At 35.5% G+C, this 27,282-nt stretch overlaps 1 protein-coding gene across 3 annotated transcripts in view; it reads left to right on the top strand.

Moving 5' to 3' along the window:
• Nucleotides 1-27,282, top strand: part of CPEB3 (cytoplasmic polyadenylation element binding protein 3) — an 85,313-nt gene that overhangs the window by 18,847 nt on the left and 39,184 nt on the right. For 2 of the 3 annotated variants that reach the window (XM_084290398.1, XM_084290397.1), the window contains exons 3-4: nt 5,879-6,038; nt 18,404-18,460. In XM_084290398.1, coding sequence (XP_084146524.1) covers nt 5,879-6,038; nt 18,404-18,460 — 217 coding nt within the window. The remainder of the gene's footprint in view (nt 1-5,878; nt 6,039-18,403; nt 18,461-27,282) is intronic. The other variant, XM_084290399.1, reaches the window with a different exon arrangement.

The raw sequence follows: 27,282 nt of genomic DNA on the forward strand, positions 1-27,282 counted from the left end.
TCAATCTGAATTCTTACATGTTAATTATAAAAGTTTATGTAATCTAGTCAAGGGGATTCAATGTTGTGAACTAGAGGTCTGAAATATTAATGTTCAAATGATACAGAAGTATTTCCATAATGTATATACCATTAGATGTTGGTTTTATTTGCTTTAAACTTCCTAATTTTTCTTCCTAATTTTTCTTTAAACTTCCTAATTTTTCCTTTTTTCAAAGGATAGAAAAATTCACCTTTTGCCCAGTGAACTCCTGGACACCTACCAAAATAAAAAATATGCTACAGCTAGCTGGTGGTGAGAGAAGTGTATGAGAAGTTGGTGCATTTCTTCTGTGGACATTCTAAGAACACTAATAACCTTAGAAAAAAATCCCTTTTTTGCTCCATAGAAAGAACATAATATATCCAGCTTAATTTAACAGTACCCAACATTAACTGGCGAGATCAAAAAAGAAAGGGGAATTAAAATAAAATTCCATTGAGAGTTAGTGCTAGTAGCTCTGCTGTAATGTTCTTCACCATGAGCATAGACAGATTTACCCTATTTTTTCCTCCTACCTATATTTTATGCTTCATTATTTATTTTGTTTTATTTTTATAATTTTATGAAATCCAATATACGGAAAAAAATATCGAAATTTCTGGTTGTGCAGCTTCTTCCTGCATCTGTGGTGTCAGTCATGTTGGTGTTGGCAGCTTTCCAGCACCAAGCTGCAGAGGAAGTAACACTTGCTATTTGCAGGTTTTTTGGTTCTTTTGCAAAGTGATCATTTTACTTTACCACATGACTGTATTCCTCAGATTTCCTTTCTGTTGAGAGGGATACCTGGATATATATTAAATCTTACTGAGGGTGCAAGTGGGATTGCATCATGGGAAGCTGCTAGGAGCTAGCGATTGCTCGGCAAGCATTCAGAGCTTGCCATATGCGATCACTTGTGCGCCACCATGGCAGACTGTGCCCAACTTCCATAGTACATTTTTTGCAGTTTGCTGTTCTTGCTGCTTTGGATTGGGATGCTGGAGTCAGACAAACTTGTTTTCCTCCTGTCTTAGTAATAACCTCCCTCCTGCAGGTGCTAGAGTGAGCAAGCCCAGTTTAAAACAGGGCTGGCATTTTGTACTGTATTTATTCAAAGCTGTGCTTCCATTGACTTCAGCTTTAGTTGGCAATGCTTAGCAATCTTATGCAGCCAAATCCAGACTTGGCTGTGCACAGGCACAGAAGGATGAAACACAGCAGTGACAACGGTGAAGACGTTTGCCTTGATAGGAAGTTTAAGTTGTTTAAACCATAAGAATTTTAGCCATTCCCCAGAATCTCATCTCTTCCTTTGACCTAAATACTACTTGTAATGCCCCCAGAATCTGGTGAGTACAAAGTGCTCAGACTTCTCTGAGCTCAACTCCAGTTCCGGTGTGCTCCTAGAAGCACTGAATAGTTCAGAATGGAGGCCATCTTGTTGCTCAGCACAGTTGTGCTGGGTTGTTCCATGTGCTGGTGCAGGCAGCGTGAAAATCTAGGGCAGCAGGAAAATGTAGAACTCAGAAATCAACTTCTGAAACTGAGGCGTCGTTCAGAACATAGAAAGCCTAATAAGAAGTTGGTTAGTAGAGGGGCTGAAATACAGAAACACAAGGAAGAGCATAGGTACTTGAGGTTTTGCTGCTTGCCTACTACAACCTGGGCAGACTGGGTGCATCTCATGGCTAAATGCATATTTGATGTTACAAATGATGACTGCTGATGTGGATTCAACATGTGCATAAATACTTGTTTAAGGATTTTGAGTATGAATGGTAGCTAGGATTGGGCAACGTGTGTCAGATTCCTGACATGCCTTCTCGGGGTAAGACTTTCCACTTTGTGACTGTAGTCTAATCAATTCAGGGTCAAGTGTCTGCTGCCATAACCCTTTGCAGAGACAGAGGAAAAAAGTTTCAGGAGCAAAAGTGTATATTCTCTGTGGTTCTCTGTTGGGATATGTTGGTCATTTCCTTTTTCAGCTCATTAGTTCCAATTCCTTTGGGCTACATGTTCAGGCTAAAAGAGGTAGTGAGGAAGCCAGGTTGTATTAGGGTCTATTTCATGCTGTCCCATGTCCCCCCATCCCAAAGACATGTATCAACTCTTGAAGTGATGTCAGTGTTTTGCTTAATTCAAGACATGATCTTGCTGTGTTAGCTCATGCTGCCAATATGGAGTATGTTACTTTGTGCTCTCCCTCAAGAGTTTTATGTTTGTGTTGTTATTCCACCTTTTGAAGATCTCCTACTGTTTGCGTCTATTTGATGCAATTTATTATCCATTTATCTTTGAGACCTGTAAGGTGGAATCAGTTGCTGTGCTGGAGATGCAGCTTTTTGGAATGCAAGTAGCCACAGCAGCACCATGAGAAATGCCCCTTGCAGTCTGCGGTTTCCAGCTGCCTGGCGCCCAATGAAGCCTTAAGTGGTCCTAACATGTTTGGTAAAGCAGTGGTGATTATTACTGTTTACATGAAGAACTCCAAAACTGATTTTGATAAGTTAAGATGAGGAAAATTCTTTGAAAGCTTCTGTATTGTAAGCATATGCATGTGGACCATCATTTATTTAAAGATCGTTTATAACTATCATGGAGGTACTCACAGCCCACGTGGTCAGATGTTCTTTTCCCATCTTTACCTTTCCCTCTTCACCAATAAAGGCATGGTTTGTGTGTCTACTGATAAGGGACTGAAGTTGTGCTGGGCATGCTTTGCCCTTACATGCCTGTGCTCTGAGTGGAAAGGCAACAAAACAAAGTGCACTCTATTACAGGGTATAGCAAAGGGGAAAAGTTCTTTTGATTTCAAATAATAGGATATACATACATGTAAATTGCATCTTTCAGAGAACTTACAGGTATTGCTAAGTAATCTTTGTTTCATAATTAAGGTATCCCTTAACTTTAAAGAATATCTTTTTCCTTTCTGGAATTTGCTGACAACACAGGTTATACCTCAATCATCTCCTGCAGTAAGCAACACAGGCGTCAGTCCTAGAGATAAACAGACTTCTTCAAAGCACAGGTTTGATTCATTCCTAGATGAGGTTCATTATGTTCATTGGATGGAGTCTGGAGACCTCTGAAAAATTATTATGGTTGTGTAATTAAAGGTTAGTATAGTGCATATGCAGAAGAGTGTGAAAGGCAGGTAAAACAGATTATTGTAATATCTCGTTTTATTTTACTGTCAAAACTCTGCATATATTTTCTAGGAAAGTTACTGTTTGTTCTTTAATAAATAAAGAGACAGTTTGTAGACACTGTGTGGTTTGACATTTTCAATGAATAGTAGAATATTTAAAGGTGGAAAGCCGAGACCAGACTTCAGATCTCTCTTTTATCCATGATTTAGTCCCTTATTTAGATCTTTGTAATGTTTAGGCCCCAGCAGATTATCCATAGTGGCAGGATTTTCAAACTGCTTTTCCAAACTTTTTTAGTCTGCTTTATCATTCTGTGGTTGATATTTTGCTTTCTGACTGTGGTTCTAGTCCCAGAACCTTCTTGCAACATTTTCATGTGCTGCTGAGAACCTTTGTGAATTGTTTCCATTGTTGGGACTGCTTGGCAGCAGATCGGTAGTCTGATGAAACAATGCAAATGGCAAAACGGGGAGATAGAACAGTATCAGTTCACCAAACCAGGAGAACCTGTTCATGCAGAGAAATAAGGAAATGTGTGTGTGTGCAGGAACACCAGGCTCCTTGTAAGAAATTACTGAATTTAGAAAACAATCTTCAAATATGCTGTTTACAAATGAGTTTCTACTGAAGTGAAATTTCTAATGAAAGCTTCTGAGAGTAATGGTAGTAGCTTTTTCACTTAGGAGCTAGATTGTTCACTCTTGTTTATCACCAACTCTACAAAATCTACAGCAAGTACACTGTATACTTTTGTATGCACTACAACACACTTGGAAAAATTGGTTGTCTGCATTTCCTTGATTTAACTTGATGAAGGGCCTTGGTAAGTGTTTTGATTAAATTGATCTTCCTCTGTCCAACGTAGGTGTAATTTCATCTTGAAAATATATAGCAGGTTTGTATTCCCCTTAAGGTTAGAAGGATCCTTCATCCTAACAAATCTGCCCTGGTTTAGCCAGCTATAATCTCTGGTAGTACAGTTGTGTAGTAAAGCAAATCAGGGCACTAATCTGACTGAAATATGCTTCCTTACACTTTTTCAAGATATAAGCTATATAGTTACTTTTGGATTTTCTCTTCTCAAAGATGCTGTAGTTCAGTTTTGCAACACTTGAGCTCCTGACCTAATCACAATACAGAATAAGGTACTTAAAAGAAACAAATATAAACAAATGACTGAATTTCTTATTTTGAGCAGAATATGAAATTATTAATATATTACAAGAATGGATTTTTCTTTCAGCTAAGTGATACTTTTCAATCTGGCTTTATATTTCTTTTAAGAATATGAAATAAAACAAACTTTTCTAACCTACTGCATGTTGCCAAACACTGAGTCGAAGTATTGTGTTAGATAAAAACACAGAAAACAAAACAAAAACACATTTTTTTTTCCCAATATCTATTTTAGATTTCCCGGGCATAAATTTTATTCCATGTGCAATGTGTTTATGTGCATATATTGATCTATTTGTGTAGGTGAGCAAGTGCATTTTTTTTTTTTTTTTTTTACATATCATGCAAATGTTGGCATTTGTATGGCAGCTGCAGAAGGCCTATGGATACTGCTGCTCCTGGTCCAAAGATTTTGAATTTTATAGTTTTAAGCAAGGTTAACTTCTAACCAGCATACGGAAAATGTTGTTGCAGGAATTTTGATGGCATAAACCTGATACTGAAGGTTTCAGTTTGCACAGCTGAGATTCTATTAATTTTAGCATAATACAGAGACCAAAGAAAAAAATGTTATCTTGTATATACTTCTGGTTTACTTTTGAATGATAGTGAGTAGAATAAGAAAATTAATGTTTTCTGTTTGTTGGTTGTTTTTTTGTTTGTTGTTTTTTTGAAGTGGACTCCAACGAAGGGACCACTTTTTATGCTGTCACGTTGCATACAGCACTCCAGATATGAGAGATCAGTGAATCTTTGGTTCACACTGTAACATCATTCATGAACTTTTTGAAAGTGGTTATTTTAATAGGCATATTAAAAGTGTTTTTTATTTTATTTTTTCATTCTAATTATGTAAGAGCAGAAGATGAACTGCAGCAAGGTAACAATGAGACTTGCAAACAATACAAACAAACCTTTAGTCAGGTTTTTGAGTACCCTATTCTGAAAGTGTTGCATATCCTGTCCTATGATTTCTTTTGTCTTGCTTCTACCGTACTTTCCTTAAAACTGTGAGATTCATGGTTGACATTTGAAAAATTACTTGGTACTTTCTGGGATAAATGTTCATGCTGGTTTGTTGAACATTGCTTGCTTCTGCTTTGTGTTATGGTAGCACTGTGACAACACAAGGCAGTAGATGAAGCTATAAAACAAAAATCTCTGAACTCTGAAACAATTTCCTTTCTCCAGTGTACACATGAATATTGCTGTATTTCTAACTTATTTGAATGTCAATGTTTCCATTTATCTATTGTTTGTATGTATATTTTCAGAGAAGTATTGAAAAATATCAGTGTCTGGCTGTTGTGGTGAAAGCAGCAGTTAAAAAACATGGGGTATTATTTAAACAATTATAGGTTTCTGTTTACCAATCTCTTTTGTAACATAAAAAGTTCTATCAAGAAGAAAAGTAGAATTGCATTATTTTGGAGTTTTGGAAAATAAGAAATGAGCCTGTGTTAGAAAATGATTATTCTAAAACCGTTTTTCTTTCCTTTTTTTTTTTTTCTTTCTTTCTTTTCTTTTAGGACCGGAATAGGCCCTATGACACTTTTAACTTGCACTCTTTGGAAAATTCCTTAATGGATATGATAAGGACTGATCATGAGCCTCTGAAAGGTAAACACTACCCTCCCAGTGGCCCACCAATGAGTTTCGCTGATATAATGTGGAGGAATCATTTTACAGGTTAGGAATATTCATATGTCCATGCTTGCTTGGTTTTTAAACAAAAATCAGCTTTTCAGTATTGCTATGAACTTTTTGCTAATGAACGAGTTGTCATTTATGCAAAACTTCTGTTTCCCATCTTAAGCTAATCACCTCTATCGCTGGAAGATAAGATGAAATATGTACACACTTTGGTATATGTGCACATGGTATTATCTAAAAACTAGTTATTCTGAAACTTTTTGCACTGTTCAATTCAGAAAATATGCAGTGCAACTGGAGTCCAATTGTTATGTTGAAAGTCTTGTTCAAAGTTAATATTACTAGTGTTTATGGATCATCAGCTAATACACAGGGTTCTAAAAGTGCCATAGTATCAAACTTACTCTCTACAGTTGTTTAAGGCTTGTTTTTAAATGTATTTCTTGATTTGGGTTTCATGTTTTCAATGGGAGCCAACAACTGTTAGGTGTTGTTAAGTGCTAGGAAAGTTGGGCTATTTATGCTACTGAACTGTATTTGTTCTACCAGGTGCAGCATTGGAGATTAAACTATTTTTAATACTAATGATATGGAGTAGTAAAAGGTTGTGGAAGCTTTTCAGTGAATAACTAATCTTAATCGACTGTCACTGTCCTCTGTCTTAATCTTTCTTTGGTTAAGTTTCAAAATAGGTACACATTCTTGCTAACTAGCTGCTATTTTTTTTAATGTTTATTTTCTTACTTTGAAGACTGAAGCTAACAGTAAGCCAAATGCAAGGGAAGCATTGAGCTGAAAATTATTCCCAAACTCTAAGAAATCAGGACACTGGAACCTATAGAGAAGAAATTGTTTTGTATGGCTCTTCAGATGCAACTACATGTATACGTACTTTTCTGATGTGACAGTTACCTCATTTGTTTCCCTTCCTGTTTAATAGTATCTGTGGAAAAATATTTCTTCTTGGTCATGTGCCTCTTTCATCATCTTTCTGGGTACAGAGATTTTACAATCATTCCAAGCTCAGTTCTGTACTCTCAGCTCTTTTAACCTGGGCTTTCCAAATTATCCTGATATTTCCTGTACTGTACTTCTGTGCCTTTAACCGTTTTCCACCTGTTTAAAATAGCAAGAAACACTGTTGCATCTCTATTCTGATCGTAGTCCTACAACATAAATGTTAACCTGAAACTTATAAAGGCCTAGCTCCACAAAATTGAGATTTCTGCTGGATATACATTGAATATGAATGGTATTTTCTATGTCCATTTAAACAAAGAAGCAAAAGCAAAGCAAACAACAATGACAAAAACACAACAACAAATTATTACTAAGCAGATTTAGATGTTCATTGTGCCCTATTAAGTTGATTATATCCTAGTTAAACCACGGTGTTTTTCAATTTGGTACATAGTTAAATACACAAATTGAGACTCACTTTTTTAAAGATTGAATTTTCATATGAACCTGAGAATGAAAAAATGAGGAAGATTGGATTAGAAATTGTATTAATCTAGAAGATAGACCTTAAAATCACACAAGCAATTTTGCTTATACTTTTATTAATGTCCCTTAATAACGGTTTTTAAAATGCTTTTAGATTATAATATTAGCCCATAAAGTAATAATGGGTACAAATACTTAATTCTGTTGTATCCTTGGCTCGTTCTATCATGAGGTTTTCAATACTCAGCTGAGATAGTCCTCTAAGTGTTGCAGATGGCACGTGCAGCAGCACCATAACACCATGTAATGCTGGTGTTTTGTAGGTACCTCAAAGCCTGAGGTAACGTGAGATTATCGGCTTTATTTAATATCTCCTTGCTTTCCAAACAAAATATATTTTTCAAAACAACCTCACAGAGGTGAAAATATTATGGTCATTATCAATTTGTGTAGGAGACAGACTAGTTTAAGGAGATATTTGAAAGCAGTAGGAACTGTTTTTCTTCTGCTCAAAGCACCAAACCAAGGAGCTGGGTATTAACTGTAAAGTTGGAGTTGATCTATTCCATTTGCCAGTATGATTGCTAGTTTTACAAATGTTTCTGTCACTCACTGAATGTGCTCTTTCTAACTATTGTATTTTCTCAGTGCTTCTCCCCTGCTTTGGCCTTTCTGCTTTGTTACTTAGCTTGCTTCCAACTACCAGACCAGTAACTTCTGGAGAATTCTTGTTTACTATTAGTTTTCTCTCTCTCCATCTCTGCCCAGCTGTTGTTTTTCCATTGGTGTAGTTAATTCCTCCCTTGCTTTTTTTCCTCCTACTTCCAAGTGCAGGGCTGACTTTGCTAACCTCCAGCCTTGCCTGACCTGGCGTGCCCTTTCCTCCACTCCAGTTTTCAGAGTAGGCAGCGTGATTGGCGATATTCATGGGAGTGGCTGTCCCAGGACATGGTTGTTCTCCCCCCCTAGAATTGCTGTTTTCCTCTGACTTAAATAGATCTACAGTACTATTTTAACTGAATCCTTCTCATCCATAAAACTTTGATCTACTCCTCAAATCATTCTGTAACCTTTTTGTTGGTGCCTTCTTCGTTAAAGCTGATTGACACTTCTGTACCTCCGACTCTCCTTTTCCCATGCTACAGATGCAGCTTTTCAGCTGCCGTCCCTCTGATTTCACTTCACCTTGACTTATAAACTCACTTGTTTCTTGTTTGTCCCACCTCTCTCTCCCCCTTACAGTATCAGCACATTTCAGTTTGTAATCACCTTGATAAAATAAGCAATCAACTCTACTTGGTTTTGCTTGTTTCTCCAGCCACTACCACATGTTCACTAGTTTTCTTCTGTAAGCTTTCCAAGTATACTGTTTGTATGCTTCAGACAGATTTTTCAGTTTCTCATAGATGTTCCTCTGTGAATGCTGCTTGTGTTAAATGAAAACTCTTAGTTTTGTAATCTTATTATCTTAACCAACCCTGAGCTGCTGCTACTCCACTTTACCTCCTCTTACTTTCATAGTAAATTGGGTGTGTTTTTCCCTTTTAAATCTTCCCTTCCTCTAGCATCTGTGACTGTCCTTAGTTTTTGTGCAGTATTTTCTTGTGTAGGTCAAAAGTAAAACAACCATACACATACGCACCAGTTTAAAAAACAAGGTAAACAAGCTTTGTTTTCTCAATTGTAGCTAACAGTGTCTACAAGTCAGTTGGCCTTATTAGTTTTAATATTTACTTTCAAAATGTTTAAATGGAAGGGATAAAAAGATGAGTAGCACAAGACTCTGACTTTGAAAACTCAAAGATTTCAATACTCTAGCAAAAGCTGTACATGTGTTAGAATCTGTAATGCAAGTTACAAAACCAGTGCAGATATTTCAGGATTATTTCAGCTTGCCACTGGCAAAAAAGTCTTTAGTAAATACCTATTTTTAGAAGCACTCTGTATATCATTTGTTCATTAGTGAAATATTGGTTGTGATTTATCTGAATCTTGTAACATTGCTTGATGCATAGCCCCTCTTGTCATATGCAGCCCCTCACATTTTAACAGGTCCTTAAAACAAAAAATAATTATTATTGAGCAAGGGCTCTCGACTCGAGTGTGAATGGGAGGGTTAACTAAAAGATTCTGACATAAGGAGCAAACTGTAATGGTGCTGCTTTCTTCTCATTGTGGTCAGTTCTTTATGCTCTGCTCTGTTCAGTGTGGGTAAGGGAAAAGTTCAGGAGCGTGAAAGGAAGTCCGTCTTGTTTATGGTAGTTGAAGCTTCATGCTGTCTCTGAATCTGATGTATGATCAGACAAAGTGACTTGTAAAAATCAAGTTTATTCCAAGGTCACTGAAGCAGATAACTTTTTTTTAAAAAAAAATAATAAATATAAAGCATGATCCACTTGGCTTTAAGAGGGCATGTGATTTAGTGGATTTTTTGGTGGTGTTTCAAGTGTGGAACAAGAGAAATACGGAAGGATTTTAGTGCAGCAGAAACGAAATGATCCTCAGTCTGACAATATTGAATTACTTGTATTGACACAGTATGGACTCAGCCTGTTTGGCAGGCTTGCTTGGTCCTCTCTAGCTAGGGTCACTTAGCTCTCTTTGGGTGTTTCATGCTGTAAGAGAGATTTGATATCTAACTTGGAGGATTCTGGACTTAGAAGGATAAGCTCCTAATTTATCTATGTTGCAATTTATCTTGAGCCTAGTCTTGGCAGGTTTTCAGTGTCAGCTCTTACTGTTTTTCTGTCTGAAACTGATTCTCCCCCCTGCCCCAGCTTTTTCTGCCAGATAGAAATACCCTGCTCAATGTTCCTCTCCTGTCCTTGTAGTCTGGGAGCTGTGTGAAGGCTGTAAACTCTTTAAAAAGAAGTCTCATTTTCTTTTTCCTCATCCAAGATAGTTGGACAGATTTCCTTACCTGCTTTATTTGCTGTCAAGATAAGTTTCAACATTTTCTTTTCCCCTCTTTCAGTCAATACAAAAAATCCTTTTCTCATCTGAAAAAAATAAATGGGGGGAGTGGGGACAGCAAAGAAGCCTATATGTTTCTTGTAGTTAAAGATGAATTACTGTATGTGGCCAAGTGCATCTGGTTGTTTTGTGTCAATCATAAACCAACATCCCTGGCAGAAGTGTGCAATGTTTTTCTAAGACTTTTCCTGAACTGCACATCTCCTTTTATTTTCAGCTCAGAAAATAAATATACTATACACCACAGAAACATGGAGGAGAGATTTGTTTAGCAAGGGAAGGATATATTTGCAATACTCCATAACCTGTTGGTATGTGTGCCCTACATACCAATGGTAAGGGCAAAACTGAATTATCAGAATAACTATGGGGAGCTGCTGCTTATTACCAACTAAAACATCTCTTTCCTACATCAAAGTCTCTCATGTCTATGGTGTAATATGTCACTGTTGCAATGTGTTTATCTGTGTCAAACTATTGCATTGCAACACAAACTGAGGCATTCTGATCTATAAAAAATATTTTGATCAGTAGTAACTAGCAGCTGCCTTTGTTCTATTTTTAATTAAATAAAATATTTCAGCTGTGTTAGATCATATGCTATGCACATGTGCCACTGACAGGTCATGAAACTGAGTCAAAATATGAAATTGAGGAAGAAAGTTATAGCCCTCTGAAATACATGTTTTTTAAACTTACTGTCATGGTGGATAACTGTAATTTTTGGTTTTTATTCCAAGTAAGATTGAAAACAAACGTTGTAATGTGCAAATCCCCAAGTAAGCAAGAATTCTGAGGTTTTTATAGTGTCAGTGTGGTATATCTTCAAGTATATTTGGAGACAACACGTACAAGCAGAACTTCCAGAGTAGGCTATATTAGAACTACTTTTACTAGATACCAAACTGCAGAAGGATACATGACAAAATATGTGCTAATTATGTGATGCTATTTCAGTAGAATGAACATGCTTGGTTATGTTAGCATTTGTTTTTCTGAGATTGTTTGAGATTTTAACTGCAAATTTAATGTTCAGAGGTAGAAACAGCATCTGTGGTAGGACATTTCATCTTGATTTTCAATAGTTAATTTGAATGCTACCCATACGTTTGCACAATAGAAAACTGAAGATATTGGGGTTACTATACATTAGTTATTGTAAAGACTGCATCAGGTCATGTGAAAACTAAGTCAAATTTAAGATTTCATGTTTATGTTTAACTTGGCTAACTTGTTTATGAAGTTTGCCAAAGTGTTTGAAGATTATATGAGTTAGAGAATATGGTAATACTTATAGAATGGAACTTTGCTTTCCATCTTGATCTTCAGTTAATTTTAGTGCATGACACTGGATTTTGTTCTGCTCTAATTGTTCATAAGCTTTTTGTAAGTAAAGCAGTAAGTTTGCCACATGACCTGAGAAAAGTGAAGGTGAACGATCACATTTGTTTGCAATCAGCAGCTGAACACAAAGGTCATGCAAATAGAACAAATGCAATCATCTCAGCCCTAGAAGTGGGCATGCCACCCAGTCAGAGCTTTTTGCAACACTTTTGTTAGAAAAAGTGCATTGTAACAGCTTTTCTTAAAATCCTGATGCTCATCAGACGCCTTTTGGTAAATGAACATGTAAATCAGAGTGAGCAGACAGATGTTTGCACATCTATTTATGTGCAAAATTAGGCCACCCGAGCTAATCCTTTTAAAGGAAACATACTGTGTTTCCTTTGGATTTTAATCACTCCTTATTCAAGAAAATCCTCTTTAATGTTTGTTTCAGGACAGAATATGACCACTGAAGACCTCATATTTCTTAAATTTAAGAAGTGCTTAATGCAGTGATTCTGTAGTATGACCGTGCTTCTTAATTTGTTGCTGGCATCCAGCATGTCCTTGTCTTACCTGTTTTCAGCAGGACTGGGGCTTTTTCTTCCTTTCTTCCCATTGTTTTCTTAATGGAACTGGGGATACAGATGCATGTTGTTTTTTTTTCTTTTCCTTCTCTTTATTTCCATTTTTATATTGTACTATTGAGAACTGTCCTTGCTGTTTTCCTTACTGTTTTTTTTTGTTTGTTTGTTTGTTTGTTTTTTCTCCTCACTTCTCTGCTCTTTTGAAGGTTTTATATATTTTCGTACTGGCTGGTGATGGAAAAATCTCCTTTTTTAGGGGTTGATTTTATTCCCCACTGGCCTGCCCAGTGAGAATACCAATTTTTACATACAGTTCTAGAGCTGCATGTAGAATGGGTATATTTGTGATATATTTGTGTATATGAGGAGCAGACATCCTTGTCTGCTCCTCATAGGTAAAGCCAGATTTCCTTTTTTGTTCATTAGGTCTTGCTTTTAAGATAGTAATATTTTGAAAATATAACTGTTTTCAGGCTAAAAATGTTTGCACCACTGAAATGTGAGACCTTTGTGTTTTATTGGAGCAATCCAGTTGGCCTTAGAAGAATGCATTTCATTGTAATGTGTATGGTGTTTTATTTTATAGGTTGCTTTCTCTGCCGATGGCATATACTCGTGTAGTCAGTGGTAGGAAGAAGTTAGTATCAGCAGGCTTTGTTACTGATATTCATAGCTGCTAATTGCACACTTCTGTTCCCATTGCCACGCTAACTATTTGCACAGTAATAATATATACTGTGAGAACACAGTAATAGATCTCTGTTTTTTTGTTCTGGCAAACAGTAGTATTTTGTTCTGCTGAGTATGTTAATGTGCAAAAGATATCTGGTTCCCAAATAGGTGCCTAAATTATAGGTGTGAACAAATTATAGATAGCCTTTAAAAAACAAACAACACAACCAACCAAACAGATGAAACCCTGAAAGTTCTTCATGGAGTTATCTTTTATTTTTATAATTCTCTGTACAGACCTTTGCTTACACAGTTGTTGCTTTTAAAATTGGTTTGGGCACATTTGTTGTGTTAGTATAGTATCAGTGTCAGGTGTCTGTACTGGGGGTAGGGTGGAAAGAGAGAATGGCCTAAGGTTTATTCAGATAAAAATGTTTTAAACTCCTACATGCATGCACACGTTTCACACTTTTTGGCCATGTTGAGCCAGGGGTGCATGTGCTTGCTGTAAATTATTTGTGCCCATATGCATTCAGGGGTCTACTGTTGTTTCAGATGTTTGAGGTAGTATTGGTCTTGGTTTGATTTTTGCACATCTGTGTCCGAACTTTGCTCTGTCTGACTTGCTACCTGTCCATCCAAATAATCATTGCAGTATGGAATGCCTTTTGTTGGTACCAGCTTCAAAATCATATGATAGAAGAGATAAGAATCATCAAGGAGGTATTATTATTAAGGAACTAGAGTAGACCTAGTCCTGTTGACAGCTTCATTTGACCTTGGAGTTTGACTGGAGTCTTTAGTCAAAACCTGTGACTCATATCAACAGCAATCTTAAGAACTGAGAGGAAGCTCTCCTTCCCAGTGAGTTCAGGATCTGTTAAAACCAGGCTGCCTTGGCTATTTCGTAGCAGATCTCATGCCAAATGCCAGCTACTGAATTGGTATAGGTGGTCAATCTTAGTGAAAGCCAGGAGGTGTAACAGTGCAACAAGTCTTATTTGATATATAACCAGCTGTAAACATAACTTCTTGGAATGTCGACTCTAATATAAAACTGATGAAAATAGTTAACTGTAATCTTAAAAATCTTTCACTGGGTGAATGTTCATATCAAGAATCTGATTAGGGTTTCACAAATTAAAACAAACAAACAAAAAACATAATGTACTTAAGAAGAAAAAGTGAATATAATTCAGAAATCTCCTAAAGCAAAAATGTTACTTGCAGATCTGGAACTGGTTAATCACTAGTGTTTGTTTCAGCCACAGGAAAATAATAGTAACACAGGCGCATATGCACAATGATGAAATCAAAGATCAGTTTTACATGTAGTTGTGAACAGATTGTGCTCATAAGAATGTCTGCTAGAAGTAATGGGTTTTAGAGTTGAGAGTAAGGGAACTGTTATAGGCAAATGTGGCACTGGATGCTGCCAAAAATCCTGTAATAGTAGTAAAACCATGCCTGATATTTATGTTTATTATATCTGGAACAACATTCTTTCTTAAAACTGTTAACTCAAACTTATCTAGACAACTCTACAAAATTGGATTATGTATTGGTGAAAGGTATACTTCCTCAATTGCTAGAAAGTTTTCTGAATTGTTTCAAAATCATTATATTTTTCTACAAAGAATGGGAGTATTTTAGGATTAGATAAATTAGATTTAGATTGTTCTGGTGACACAGCACTATTTGAACCCCTACGCAAGTGAATACCAAGATGCTGCATAGAGAAGAGTGGAGGAGGAACAAATGAACTAAGGATTCTGAAACTCCTAGCTCAAGTACTTAGGTCTGAGTAGACAAAGGCAGACAAAATATGACTTTGGATCTTCTGCAATGACACTAATTAGGAGCATTTAAAAAGAAATTATTTGGATGAATTGGGAGGCAAGAAACGTACTCACCGGCTTAAACATTAACTTATTAAGAATTAAATTCATCTTCAGTGAAAGCATTTCCACCTGACTGAAGTGATAATTATAAATTGACCAGAAGTGTAGACAGGGCTCTGAAATGCCTTTGAAAACTAATGCATTAAGAAAATAAGATACTGAATTTAACTATTTAACTTGAATTAATTTCATTTAGCAAAGATAGCATGCTCTTATTTCCAGTGTAATACAGAAGAGAAGATGCATATGTTTGATGTGCTCCAAGAAGGAATCAGGCTCTCTGCCATAATAAGCATATTGGACATGCAGCAGAGAACTTAGGAAGTCCAGCCAGAGAAGTCTCTCCAAATCCTGTTAGGAGAGAGAATTTAAGGAATTTATTGACATAAGAAGACACGCAAAAGACTAGCCTGGGCTATACAAGAATGGTTAAAACCTTGTTTATGCTCTGAAATGTTTAAAAAGAAAGAGGTATAGAACTGGATTCTTTTTATTATTATTATTATTTTTATATAGGAAAGAAAAGGACTTGTGTGATTATTGTTACAGTCCTAGAAAGTGTGTGTTATAAAAGTATGTAATTGAAGATATATTCAGTAGATAGCTATGAAACCAAGACAGGCAAACTGAAAACGGCAGATGTATGCTGAGTACAAGTACTGGGGATGTTGTTACAGAAAGGGTTCCTATTTATGACTTCAGTGAACTGCTGGAGTATGTAACTTCTGCGCTGTAACCTCTCTGCATTCTGCCTTCTATGCTTCAGATTCTTGAAGAGTGGAAATTTTATCTAGAGAGTTCGTATTAAAACCGTATTTGGAAATGTGTGCTTGTGGGCTTTGTAAAAGTCCAGGTAGCATACTTGTGATTTCCCTAATGAGGATTGTTTTCTGATAGTCATTTATGTGTTTAACCCAAATACTTCCTTGGGACTGCGTGTTCCTAATTGCATTTCACAGTTTTATTGCACCTTTTGTGGTTCATTCTTGTTCCTTAAATAATTATGCAGTTTTGTAATCTGCACATGGCTTTTTTTTTTTTCTTCAATAGAATTTGTTTCAAACAGTAAGATATTCAGAAGATGTAGCTAATATTGAGAGGCTATATAATTTGAGTGACTGTTTTATTTATGGTGCATTACCAGTCCATTTTGAATGCTTTTGATATAAGTGTGCTTTGCCAGTGTCCCGTTAATCTGTCTCCATAGAATCGCAGTAGGGGTCCTCTGAAGATGCACAGAATTATACCCACTACTGCTTAGCTCAGTACGCGACCATGTCCTTCTGCCTGTGCTGCTCTGTATTTTCTGCTCCTCTTAAAAGATAGCTGACAAGAACAGTTTAAAAATAGCAGGCCAAGGGCAGGTGACAAAATGTCATGCAAGCAGCACCTGGTCCAGTGACTGCCTGGAGGGAAGAAAAAACCCAGCCCAGATGTCACAGATACGGTTCTATTTCTGAAGCCGGTCAAACTGCACAATTTCAGCTTTAGCAAAGGAAGAGGGAGAACCCATCCGAGCATTATGCATTCAAATGTTACTCTTTTTTTTTTTCGTAGCAGTCCGCTTTATTCCATTACAGGTATTAATTTACAAGGGTACATTATGTACACCTTTTGTCCTAATAATAAAAAATGCCTGTAACCTTATGCTCACAAAATAAGCAGTTAAGCAAAGGGAATTACTGTGAGTCTGGCAAGATTTCTGAAATATTTTAGCACAAGCTTATCCTAACAGAAATAATACAACCGTAATGTTTCTGCATTGACAGATTAATGTGATGAAAATATATCGTGAACTATAGGAGATTAGGTCTGTAATGAGGAAATCTGAAGTAGTTAATGAAGATCTCTTTAAGAAGCTTTGCTCGGGGAGCTGGAAAGTAAAATGGAAATTTTGTTTGCCTTTCTTCTTGCCCCCCTCTGTTCTGCAGGTGCTATTTCCGTCACTACTCTTACTGGATGGGGGCACATTTTTTCTAAAAGAATGAGAAAATCACAATGTAAAGAAAATCTATTTGCTTTTCTTAAGCTGCTTTTGACTCTCGTTTCAGAAGTGTGCTGAAACTGTTACATCTGTTCAGAAAGAGTATTAATTACAGCACAGCAGTCTCTGTGACTTGAAATAGAAGGCTTTAACTTACTGATAGGAGCTAAAAATGTTGGAGAAGATTGGCCTTAGCTCTGTTTTTTCCAAGTGTATTTGTTAAATTTGGTTTTGTAGTAGTAGGGAAGAGGATTTACACTGAAGGAACTTACTGGTTTGTATTGCTGCTTTAGTGTAGTAAGTGGGTCTTAAGCTCCTATATCTGAATGCCAACATAGTGCATAAATGTGAGCCCTCTACTTAGCTCCTAAACTTCACCACAGATCTAAAGATACAGGGAGCATGTGAAATAGGTTACAACACTTGTAAGTAACTTAAGCCTAAAATTGAAATAAATGTTTACATGGCTATAATAATCTTTTTTTATCATTTTCCAAACAATGACTAAATCATTTACATTTTTCAAATTGCGTGTGTGTGTGGGAGGGGGATTAATGAAGTAAGCCCTGTTACAAAGTTTCTTTGGCTTCTTCAGTATGTTTTTAACACTTCAGCTTGATTAAGTAGTATCTAAGAAACTAAAACTAATCTGAATGGTAGTCAAGCTGGTTCACTTACTTGGCTCAATCTATTCTTTCTCAGTAAGAGCAGTCTTCTCTAAAGCAAAGTACAGTGTGATTTTTTTTTATTTTTTATTTTTAATTTTTATTTCCCACCCCTCAATTCCTGAAGTTATTGAAAATCTTCTTCAGCACCTTTCAACTCTTAAAGTTGGTACTTTCTAGTTTCTGGGAATCTGACAGCAGCAGAGTTCATTTGAATTTCATGATGAACCTGCTGTATATGATGATCCCATCTTATGGGCCAAGAATAAATATTTTTCAAAGTACGGGAAAGCATCTGTACTCCACTAGAACAAAGCTCCCTTCAGCACAGTGACTTATCTCAAATAGTAAGTGATGGCAGATTCTTAGAGAAGAATACAAAAGCAGAGTAAGTGCTCCCAGTCTCTAGTGATCTGTTAACTCAAGGGCTTCTGGTGTCACAGTATGGAAAATAGTGATTTATGTTTACCTAGTTAGTGGTGTTTTTATAATGCTGTATTCATTTGAAGCCTTTGAAGCACTATAAATGACATAACTGCAGCAAGTGGAGTGCTGAACATTGAGGCCTTATTTTGAAAGGGTGAATATAATACTTTCCTAGTACAAAGCCAAAGGGATGTACTAAAGAAATATTTATTTCATTGTTTTGCAATTTTCAGTATTTTATGTATGTAACGTTAAAGGTACAGTGTTACATATCTTAAACGTTTGTTCTTGGCAGGTTGTCTTTGGTAGATGGGAGTTTTGGCTACCCTGACTGTACATCTCCTTTAGCAATTTTTAATATTAGCAAAATTCATTCAGTTTTGAAATAAAACATTAAAAATAGCTTTTATTTGCATTGCAGGGCGTATGGGAATAAACTTCCATCATCCAGGAACAGATAATATTATGGCTCTTAATAGTAAGTAGTTAATATATAATAACTAATGTCATGCTGAATGTTTTCTTACATTAACTGTGTACATAGCTGTACAGTTAGACATAAATGTGTGCTAATATTTGCATAGAAGTTTGTACAGTATCTTAAAATGACTTGTGAATCAGTTATCTCTGATTTTCTTGGTAGAATTGTTGATTCTTTGTATTTGCTTTACAATAGCTCTGTGCTCCACTGGAAGCTTCATAATGCCTGCTATATATATAGTATTGCAAAACAATATTTGTTGTTCCTTCTTTTCTTTTCTTTGTGTGTGTGTGTGTGTGTGTTAAATCTGTAACTCTAATTTCTGATGCCTCTCCAGGTGTATTTCTTTTTGTTGGGATGAGTTGTTACCATTTTTGCATACAATTACATTGACTGATAGTTTACTTTGTTGGTTTCTCTAAAACATATAGACAGGATTGGAAAGAATGTTTAGCCATCTAAATGAAGAGAAAAAGTGGGGGACTGAACTTCACTGAATGATGATTGGTTTTGTTGAGTCCTAAAAACATGCATCAAAAAAGCTTTCCCAAATGTATCTGGAAGCTCTGCAGACAGCTGTATTGTGTACTGGGGTTGTATGTGGGGAGGTTTTAGGCATCACCAGCACACAGAACCAAACTATGCAAGTCAATACTTTTCTATATCTAGTTCTACAAAAATATTTAGAGTAATTGCTTTTCATTAACGACAGTATTTTTTTCCAAAGAAATTGTTGTAGCTGCGTATCTGTAATCTGAATGCAAGATAGGTGCTAATGGAAATTTCCAGCAAATATTTCCAGGCTTTTTTATCTGCAATAAACATATGTATGTGCTGAAAGAGTCATTTAACTTCTTGGAAATTTGTTTTTGCTTGGAATATTGTATTAGTCAGAGGTGTTAGGATTAATTTACTAGCTTCTCTACTTTTTTTTTTTTTTTGGTTTTGCACTGGCTCTATAAGTCATACTGTGTATTGTTGGAAGCTGCAGATTTTTATTTGTAAAATTAGATATTTTTGTTGTAGTACCAAGCAGAACTTGAAGTATTTTTACATGTGAAGAAGAAAACAAAACAAAAAAATAAATGGAACAGACAAGGTGCAAAAGTTTTAAGCTTGTGGCTTCCAATGTCACTTTTGAAACCCGTAAGACCACTGTGTTCTTTTAGTTTTTAGGCATCTAATGTTGAGGTGATATTTTGCAGAGTTTCTGTAGTCATAGTTAGGATATATACCATGTTTTGTTATGGGCCTATCTTATAGGAAATCGGGTAATTAACTGGGAGAAATGCTTCATATAATTAAGACATTACTGAAAGGGAAAGCTGGTCATGTGGGTGTTCGTGCGTGAAAATTCTACACATTACTGTTTGCTGTTGTTTGACATGAATTGTTGTCTCAATGTGTTCGTTGTAATATGGGTGCTTCCACTGCTGATGGCAATAGTAATATAATTGTGAAAATGGGATGAGAGACTATGATTGAATTTTAGGTTATTAAAAAAAAAAAAAAAAGACATTTGCTATGGAATTCAGTATTTCCTGTAGATTAGACATCTTTGAGAAACAGGAATAGAAATAGAAAATCTCATACAAAAAAAAAAAAAACAAAAAACAAAAAACAAAAACAAACAACAACAAAAAAAACTCCATGCTGTTTTTGGCCATTACTAAGAGAATAGAAGCTAGATTAATAGTTCTGTGAAAACTCTTACTTTTTGGTCATAAATCTTTGAAAAATTGAGAATAAAAGCAAGTTTTGAAGTGAATAATCTTCACAAATTACCTTCTGCTTTAGATTTTAATATTCTTTTGGATGCTGCTAAAACAGACATTTAGAACTGTGATCCATGTGATCCATTATCTTTGCTATGGGGAAATAAGTTAAGAAAAGTTAGCCCAAGAAGAAATACTCTTTCCTCTGCTGTAATGGATGTGGTCTGGATTTAAATAATCATAAAATCTGAAAGATTATATATACAATATAGGTTCATGCCAACAGCAGTACAAAACTTTTCCCCTCTCCCTTTAACACGTAAGTAGTTTTGAGGGGAGATTGTCTCTTTAGCTCCTTTCCATCCCTTATAGCAGCACTTCCAACTGTAGTGCAGCTGGTATTCTTATTTATTGACTATAGCCTTGTGAAACTCAGGGCTTTCCTAACTGTCTTGAGAAAGTGTCTGTAATTGTTGAAGGGGCTATTTGGCTTGAGGGAAGGTGCAACTTGCTGTTCAAAGAACCTTAAAATCTCAAGCCATTAGTTGTCAGGACTTTGTGCAGAGTATACTACCACCAGTTTGGTCATCGCTGCGCGAAACTATATATCATCATCTTAAAGCACTGAGTTCTGAAATAATAAGATTAGTGAGATAGAAAAGGTTGCTTATAAATGCACACACAGTTGCGCATGTATATAAATAGATTTATAGTGCAGAGGTGCTTGACATTCTCAATGAAAATTTGGCTTTTATTGAGGAATGTGCTGTTCCAATATTTGGAGCTGCATGAGCATAATTTTGAAGAGTGTTTAGGCAAAAGGAATATGCAAATGTTTAGATTTGGAAATCTTGTACAAAGAGGAAAAGTCACTGCTTTTCTATATAGTAGGTCTCAAATAATTAGATGATTACAAATATTTATTTTTTATTTTTATTATATTTTATTATTTTTATTTTTATTGCTTTTGCAAATATTATTACATTACTTTATCCTTTACTATTACTTAGACAAGGAGTTTTTTTGTTTACTAATGTTTGACTAGTTTCAACCCTTTAAAACAATTATACTGTCTAATTGAAATAGTTATCACTACTTGATTAAAAACACTTTTTTAAAACTTTGATAATCATTAATATTGATGTAAGCAGTCGGTAGAAGAATTTTTATATACTTTCATTTACAGCACCTTATTAAATAAAATTGATACTGTAATTTCTAGGGGAAATGTAGCATAAATGGAATTACGATTTTATTTGTTTAAATTCATGCTAGAAAAATCACCTGTTGATCTTGGTACTTTTAGTAGGTGTTTGCAATACTAATTAAAAATTATATTTACAGTAATAAGTAAAAATTGAAAAAAATTAATCTGGTTGGCCAAAATGAACTCAATGGTGTTAATATGTGCTCCCCTCCGGTTCAGCGACACGAGGACTAATCCAACACCATTGTTCACCTACCTGCCTCCTAGGTGCTGAGCTATTGTCAGTGCTTCTTGTGCACTCCAGAACGCCAACAACAAGCTTCAGCGGTAGGGAAGTATAGGGGGTGAAAAAGGGAGATGGGGAATAAATGAAAGGATGTGAGTTTTTTTGAATGAAGCACTGAATAGTATTGCTGGGATCCCAAACTACTATTTTAAAATTAGTTTAGACTGAAGGTAGTTTAAAAAACAAACAAATAGAACCAACCGATCCCTTCCCCCAAAAAGACAACCCACGTTTGTGAAATGCTGGAATTTTGTTTTTCCGAAGGCTCCTATGTACAGTGACTTTGCACTGCTGTTGGGCTTCAAATGTTCCATCTGCTACCAATGTTCATTCTTGTCTCTTCTGAAAATGTATCAGCTGTGAGGTCTGGTACTGTTTGCTCTCCATCTGACTGTCTTTTTGTTAATGTTGTTTAGTTCTGTTTGTTCTAAATAAGATAATTTTAAAAATAGGTTAAGATAAGGTTTGAGGGCATATTTCAGGTGTTTGTATATATTGTCTTTGTTTTATTAAGATGGATAAGGATTATGGAGGGAAATTCTTATGACGTGATAGAAAACAACAGCAAAATATATTTATGCTTGTATTGTTTTGTGGTTTTTTTTTTGTTGTTTTGTTTGTTTTGTTTTTTTTTTACAATTGTCTCCTTAAGAACTACTGTGCTTGGCTTTTTGTATGTTCTGATGTATTTTCAAACGTGTGTTGAAACACATTTTCTAGCTGTGTACTACAGTGCTTTTTTCCCCACTACTTTTCCTGCCTTACAATCTCACCAATGTTCTTTCCTTTCATCTGTGTGATCCCTCCTTATTTTGGGTCTGTTTCTGTAGCATTTTGTGATCAAGATTTGCCAAAGTTTTCGATATGCAATGTATATCATGCTAGAAGAGACGAGACTGTAGTCCAGAATTAGGTTTGGTAGATTAAAAGCAATATGAAGGGACTGCCCATCATCTTGGCTGTTAAAAATGTGAGTTTTATGTATTCATCTACTTTTAACATGGAAACAAACAAAAACAGATGAGCCTTGCCTCCTGCATAGATGCATGGCTACTAAATATGCATGAGGAAGAAAGATCTAAGCTGTCTTAGACCTAAGTTTACTGTTTTGAGTACCAAATGTCAGACACATCAAGTTTTGAGTATCAAATGTAGTTCATACATTTGACAAAGTGAGATCCAGTGCGTGGGCCTTACCTGAATACAGCTTGCATGTGGACTGTTTGTTTGTTTGTTTTGTTTTTTGAAGAAGGGATTCAATTGTATATGTATGCTGACATACATTAGCAGGGAGATTGTTATAAGGCTTGCAGTGCTAGTGTTGGAAAGAAGTGAACCAGAAAGGACTGTTGAGGCAGATACCACCAAATTATCATGATGTCTGGACATCCACCTCATCTATCAGTGGAAACTGAGAACTGTCTTTCGAACCACTCTTAGATGAAAAAAAACTCATCCCAATCCTCAAATGCTAATAATTTAGATTTTATATATATATATATATATTTTTTTTTTTTCTTTTTTCAAAATTCTCTTCAGAAAGAGTGGAAGACAGAAATCTTGTTCTTTGTGAACAGCTTTCTTTAGCCATAGGAAAAGGGGAAGAAAGAATTATTTTCTTAAACAAGCTGTTCTGTGGAATTGGTCATAATGGAAAATAGCCTTCCAGATCTCCAACACTGAAACATGCAGAAGGAAAAATAATTTTAAATACTGCCCCAACAAAATGGGGAGAGCAATCTCAGAATGGAAGATGAACGTATGGTGAACTTTCTCTGTAAGCAAATAGATCTCTGTGCATGTAAAGCACAGTAGAAACATATGCTAAAAGTTTATATAGTGAACCAACTTTAATTTTGTTCTCTCAAATACAGTTTTTATTTTTCCACACTTCTGTGCACAATGCTTACTGAATTTTGTTAAATCATGCTTCTTATCTAGTTAAAATCCAGAAATTTAGACAAGAAATAGTATTTTAGATTCAGTAAATTCATTCTGTTTTTATTAAGCATTGGCCTTGCTTTTGTATGCAAACTGTTCCTGACAAACTTGACTTCTGTTTTAGTTTGTGAAAATGTTGAACAGATTTTAAGCTGTGTTTATGTGTATGTAACTTTATTGCTTCGATTGCTACAAATGAAGTTACTTAGGTTATTTCAACTTTCATATGCTTCTGACTGTATGGAAACCCAGTTTTTAAATTGAACCTTCCTTACCTAGCTCTTATTCAGAGTGGGTTTTTTTTGTTTGTTTGTTTTTGTTTTTCCATTCTTTGACAACATCATGTTTTAAATAACCTTCACCGTTCAGGCAGAATAGCATGGGTTGACAGAGTGAACAAAGGAAACTTTTGGTTTGTCTTGCTGGAATTGCAGTAATGATTTTTCCACACAAGTAATTTGAGACAGGTTGGTGTATGGTAGATACTTTTAAAAATCAGAAACATGTAAATAAATGTTATGTATGGTATAGCAAAAAGATTGCCTGAAATTAGCAAAGTTATAGAGGAACTTAAAATATGTGGTCTAAAGTTGGAGAAGTGTAGCACTTGACGAAGATAAAATATTTGTTTATCTAAGCTCAGAAATTTATGATGAGCCAAATTAAATCACCAGTTCAGTTGACAGAAATTCTGGCTGTTGCATGTAGTTCTTGCATCTGCATTTCTTGTTATATGCACACAAATACTTAATCTCAGTTTATGTATTTTAATGGCATAAAATCAGGTTTCCTAGATTATTCTGTTCAGTTGCTTTTTAAGGTTAGTTCAGCAAAAAGAGATCTTCAGAGAGTTCAAAGCATGTGCTACAGAGATGGTGTTATTGCAAAGATATGTTGTTAAATTGCACTTGATTCTATTGCCTTTTGTCAGTTAATTCATTCTCATTGACATTTTAGTTCACTTATAAACATGCAGGTCTCTTAAGGAATTCAGAGACCCGTTATTCAAAAACAAAGTCTGACATATTTTCCTTTCTGATCTTAGAAAATTATTGCACAATTCAGTGTCCTAAAGCAAGTATTATTCTGAACTGCTGATTGATTCAAGATTGCAAATTAGTTTTCCAAGTTAGAAATAAGATGCTGGTACCTTATAAATCAAGGAGGTTCCTGGTTTCAAATTTCAAAATGTTGACTTCTTTTTTCTTTCTTAGAGATAATGCTATTTTACACCAGTTGAAGAAGTGTCTTTAAGATTTCATTGAAATGTATGTCTTAGGTATTATAAATGCATGATGGCATGAACAAGATTAGGCTTAGTACCAACAGTGAAGAAGGAACGTTTTAACACGCAAAATATTTCTATTGAGTCTTCTGTAAGTAAAATGTGATGATACAAGTGAATGATTATGTTGCTTACTTTGAATTTGAAGTTACCTGGTGAGATTCACTTTTAGTTATGTTATAGAAAGAGTGTAAATCTAGTTCTTCTGAATCCATAACAATTTATGGATTCACAAATTTATTATTCCTTGAAATGTTAACTATTTGATCTGTACAATGTGCAGACCCAACACAGTATTATAATAAAGCGATGAGAAAAAAAAAAACAAGACCAGACAAGAAGTTTCAGTGAGATCCAGTGCCAGTAACTTGTAAGTCAGTATTTGGCATACAAGATCTCATGGCTTAGACATTCTTTTTAAGGGGGTGTGTCTAACTAGTAAAGATCATCCTCACAGTCCAATAAACTTTAATAAGATTACAATAAATATGTTTTCTTTTTTTTTTTTTTTTTACTTTTATAGCGTTCTTCCAGTAAAGAGCATTATGCAGTCTTTAACCACGAGGAAAAATCTAATTCTGCCCATGCCTCTGCTGAAATCTGTGAAAAGGATCTTTCACAGCTTGTCAGTTCTATGTTGCTGTTAGAACCTGATTAAAAGACGAGCTGACAAATTGATTTGGCAATGCTATCTCCTGTGTGAACCTACTGGAAGTCCATCAACGTGTCTGTAGACCTAAGTTACTAATTTTTAATTAGGCTTGATGCATTAGAAAAGGTTCTCCTGAAGGTTCTTTCTCACGAATTGTTAATATGGCCATAATGAAGCTGCTGAAAGCTTTTAATCTGCTTGATGTAGGTGAACAAGTACTCAAGTTTCTATAGAGACAATCTTTTATGATAGTGATAGTAACATGTTGAATAAGTATCAGTTTCTAATCCATAAAAATCAGACTTTTAACTGGGTATCCATTCTAACAGTTGAAGCTTGTGGTTTCACATGACTAACATCTGTTGTTTTCAGGACACTAAGTAAGCTGTTTTCACAAGTGTTTCTTAACTTCAAAGGCTTGGTTCACAGTAACTTATAGTTCAATATCCCTATTACACCTTCTTGTACTGAAGCATTGTGTCAGCATTTAATTGAATTAGGTCAGATGCTTCATATTTCTACACTAAACTTCCACATAGTACTCACTGGTATTTATTTTTGTGAAGTGCTGCTGATTTTTATTTTCTGTTAACTTATAACTGAATTGTACTGTGACTAGTGCATGCTACCAGCTTCATAAGAGCATAGCAAGACCAGTTACAGGTGTGATTTGAGACCAGAATGGTAAACCAGTCAGGGTCCAAGAGTATGTGTAGTTTTTCATGGGGAAAAAAGTTCTTATGGCCTTCCTCATCCGTAGGAGTAGATTAAACCAATGAGAGCACGTGACTTTGGATATTGGAAACTTTTTGTCTCTGTAGTCTTGAGGAAAGCTAATGAGCCTAGTAACGAACATCAGTTTTATTGTTGTTTCTGTTTTCTTTATTCCTTTTGAAGGCTTAGGTTTATTTATTTATTTATTGCAGCCAGCTATGCTCTTTCATTTTTTCATATTTACAAAGTAGGTTGCTGTAATTTTCTATGAATCTTATAATTGTCCTTTCCTATAGTCTGTGTCTGCTGTGAATGTGCTGAATCACCAAGAGATTAAAGAAGACCACTTAAATGTGATGGAGCCTTACAAAAATCACAGAGTTAGTGGATAAACTGAATGTAGAACTGCTGCTCACCATGTCCTTCAGAGCTAGGACTAAAAGAACATTTGGTGAAACTTCTAGAAGATCCATTTAAAGCCCACTAAAGGAAGGGCTTCTGTAGCTTACTTTTGGAACTTGTAGATATCATAGAATATCCTTAGTTGGAAGGGACCCATAAGGATCATCAAGTCCAATTCCTGATATTACCAACAGGTTCAAGAAATCATTAGACAAATTGTGAACAAAAAGCCTGTAAGAAGGTATTAGAAGTGGGTAAGAATGTGCCTCCTAACATGTCTAATCTAATGACTATGAATGCAAAGGGCATAGGAGAGAAACACACTGCTGAAATGGCCAGTCATGATAGTGGCCGTAGTGTCATTATGGAAAACAGAAGACTTGTCTGGATGGATCGTTGATCTTACCCAGTAGGGCACTGCATATGAGCTCTCTCAAGTGTTCTAGCTGAGTTATATGATTCTTGTCATGAGAATGTTTTAGTCAATCCTTTCTTTTCTAAATTTTTTCACCTCTCAAATGAATTGCAGAACACCTGCCTAACAGTAATTCTCAGAAATAGTTTGTGCAATTCTGGTATTTATTCACATGGTTTGCTTTTATCACACAAATTGCACA

This window comes from Netta rufina, assembly GCF_964035555.1.
Source record: "Netta rufina genome assembly, chromosome: 7".
Lineage (NCBI taxonomy): Eukaryota > Metazoa > Chordata > Aves > Anseriformes > Anatidae > Netta > Netta rufina.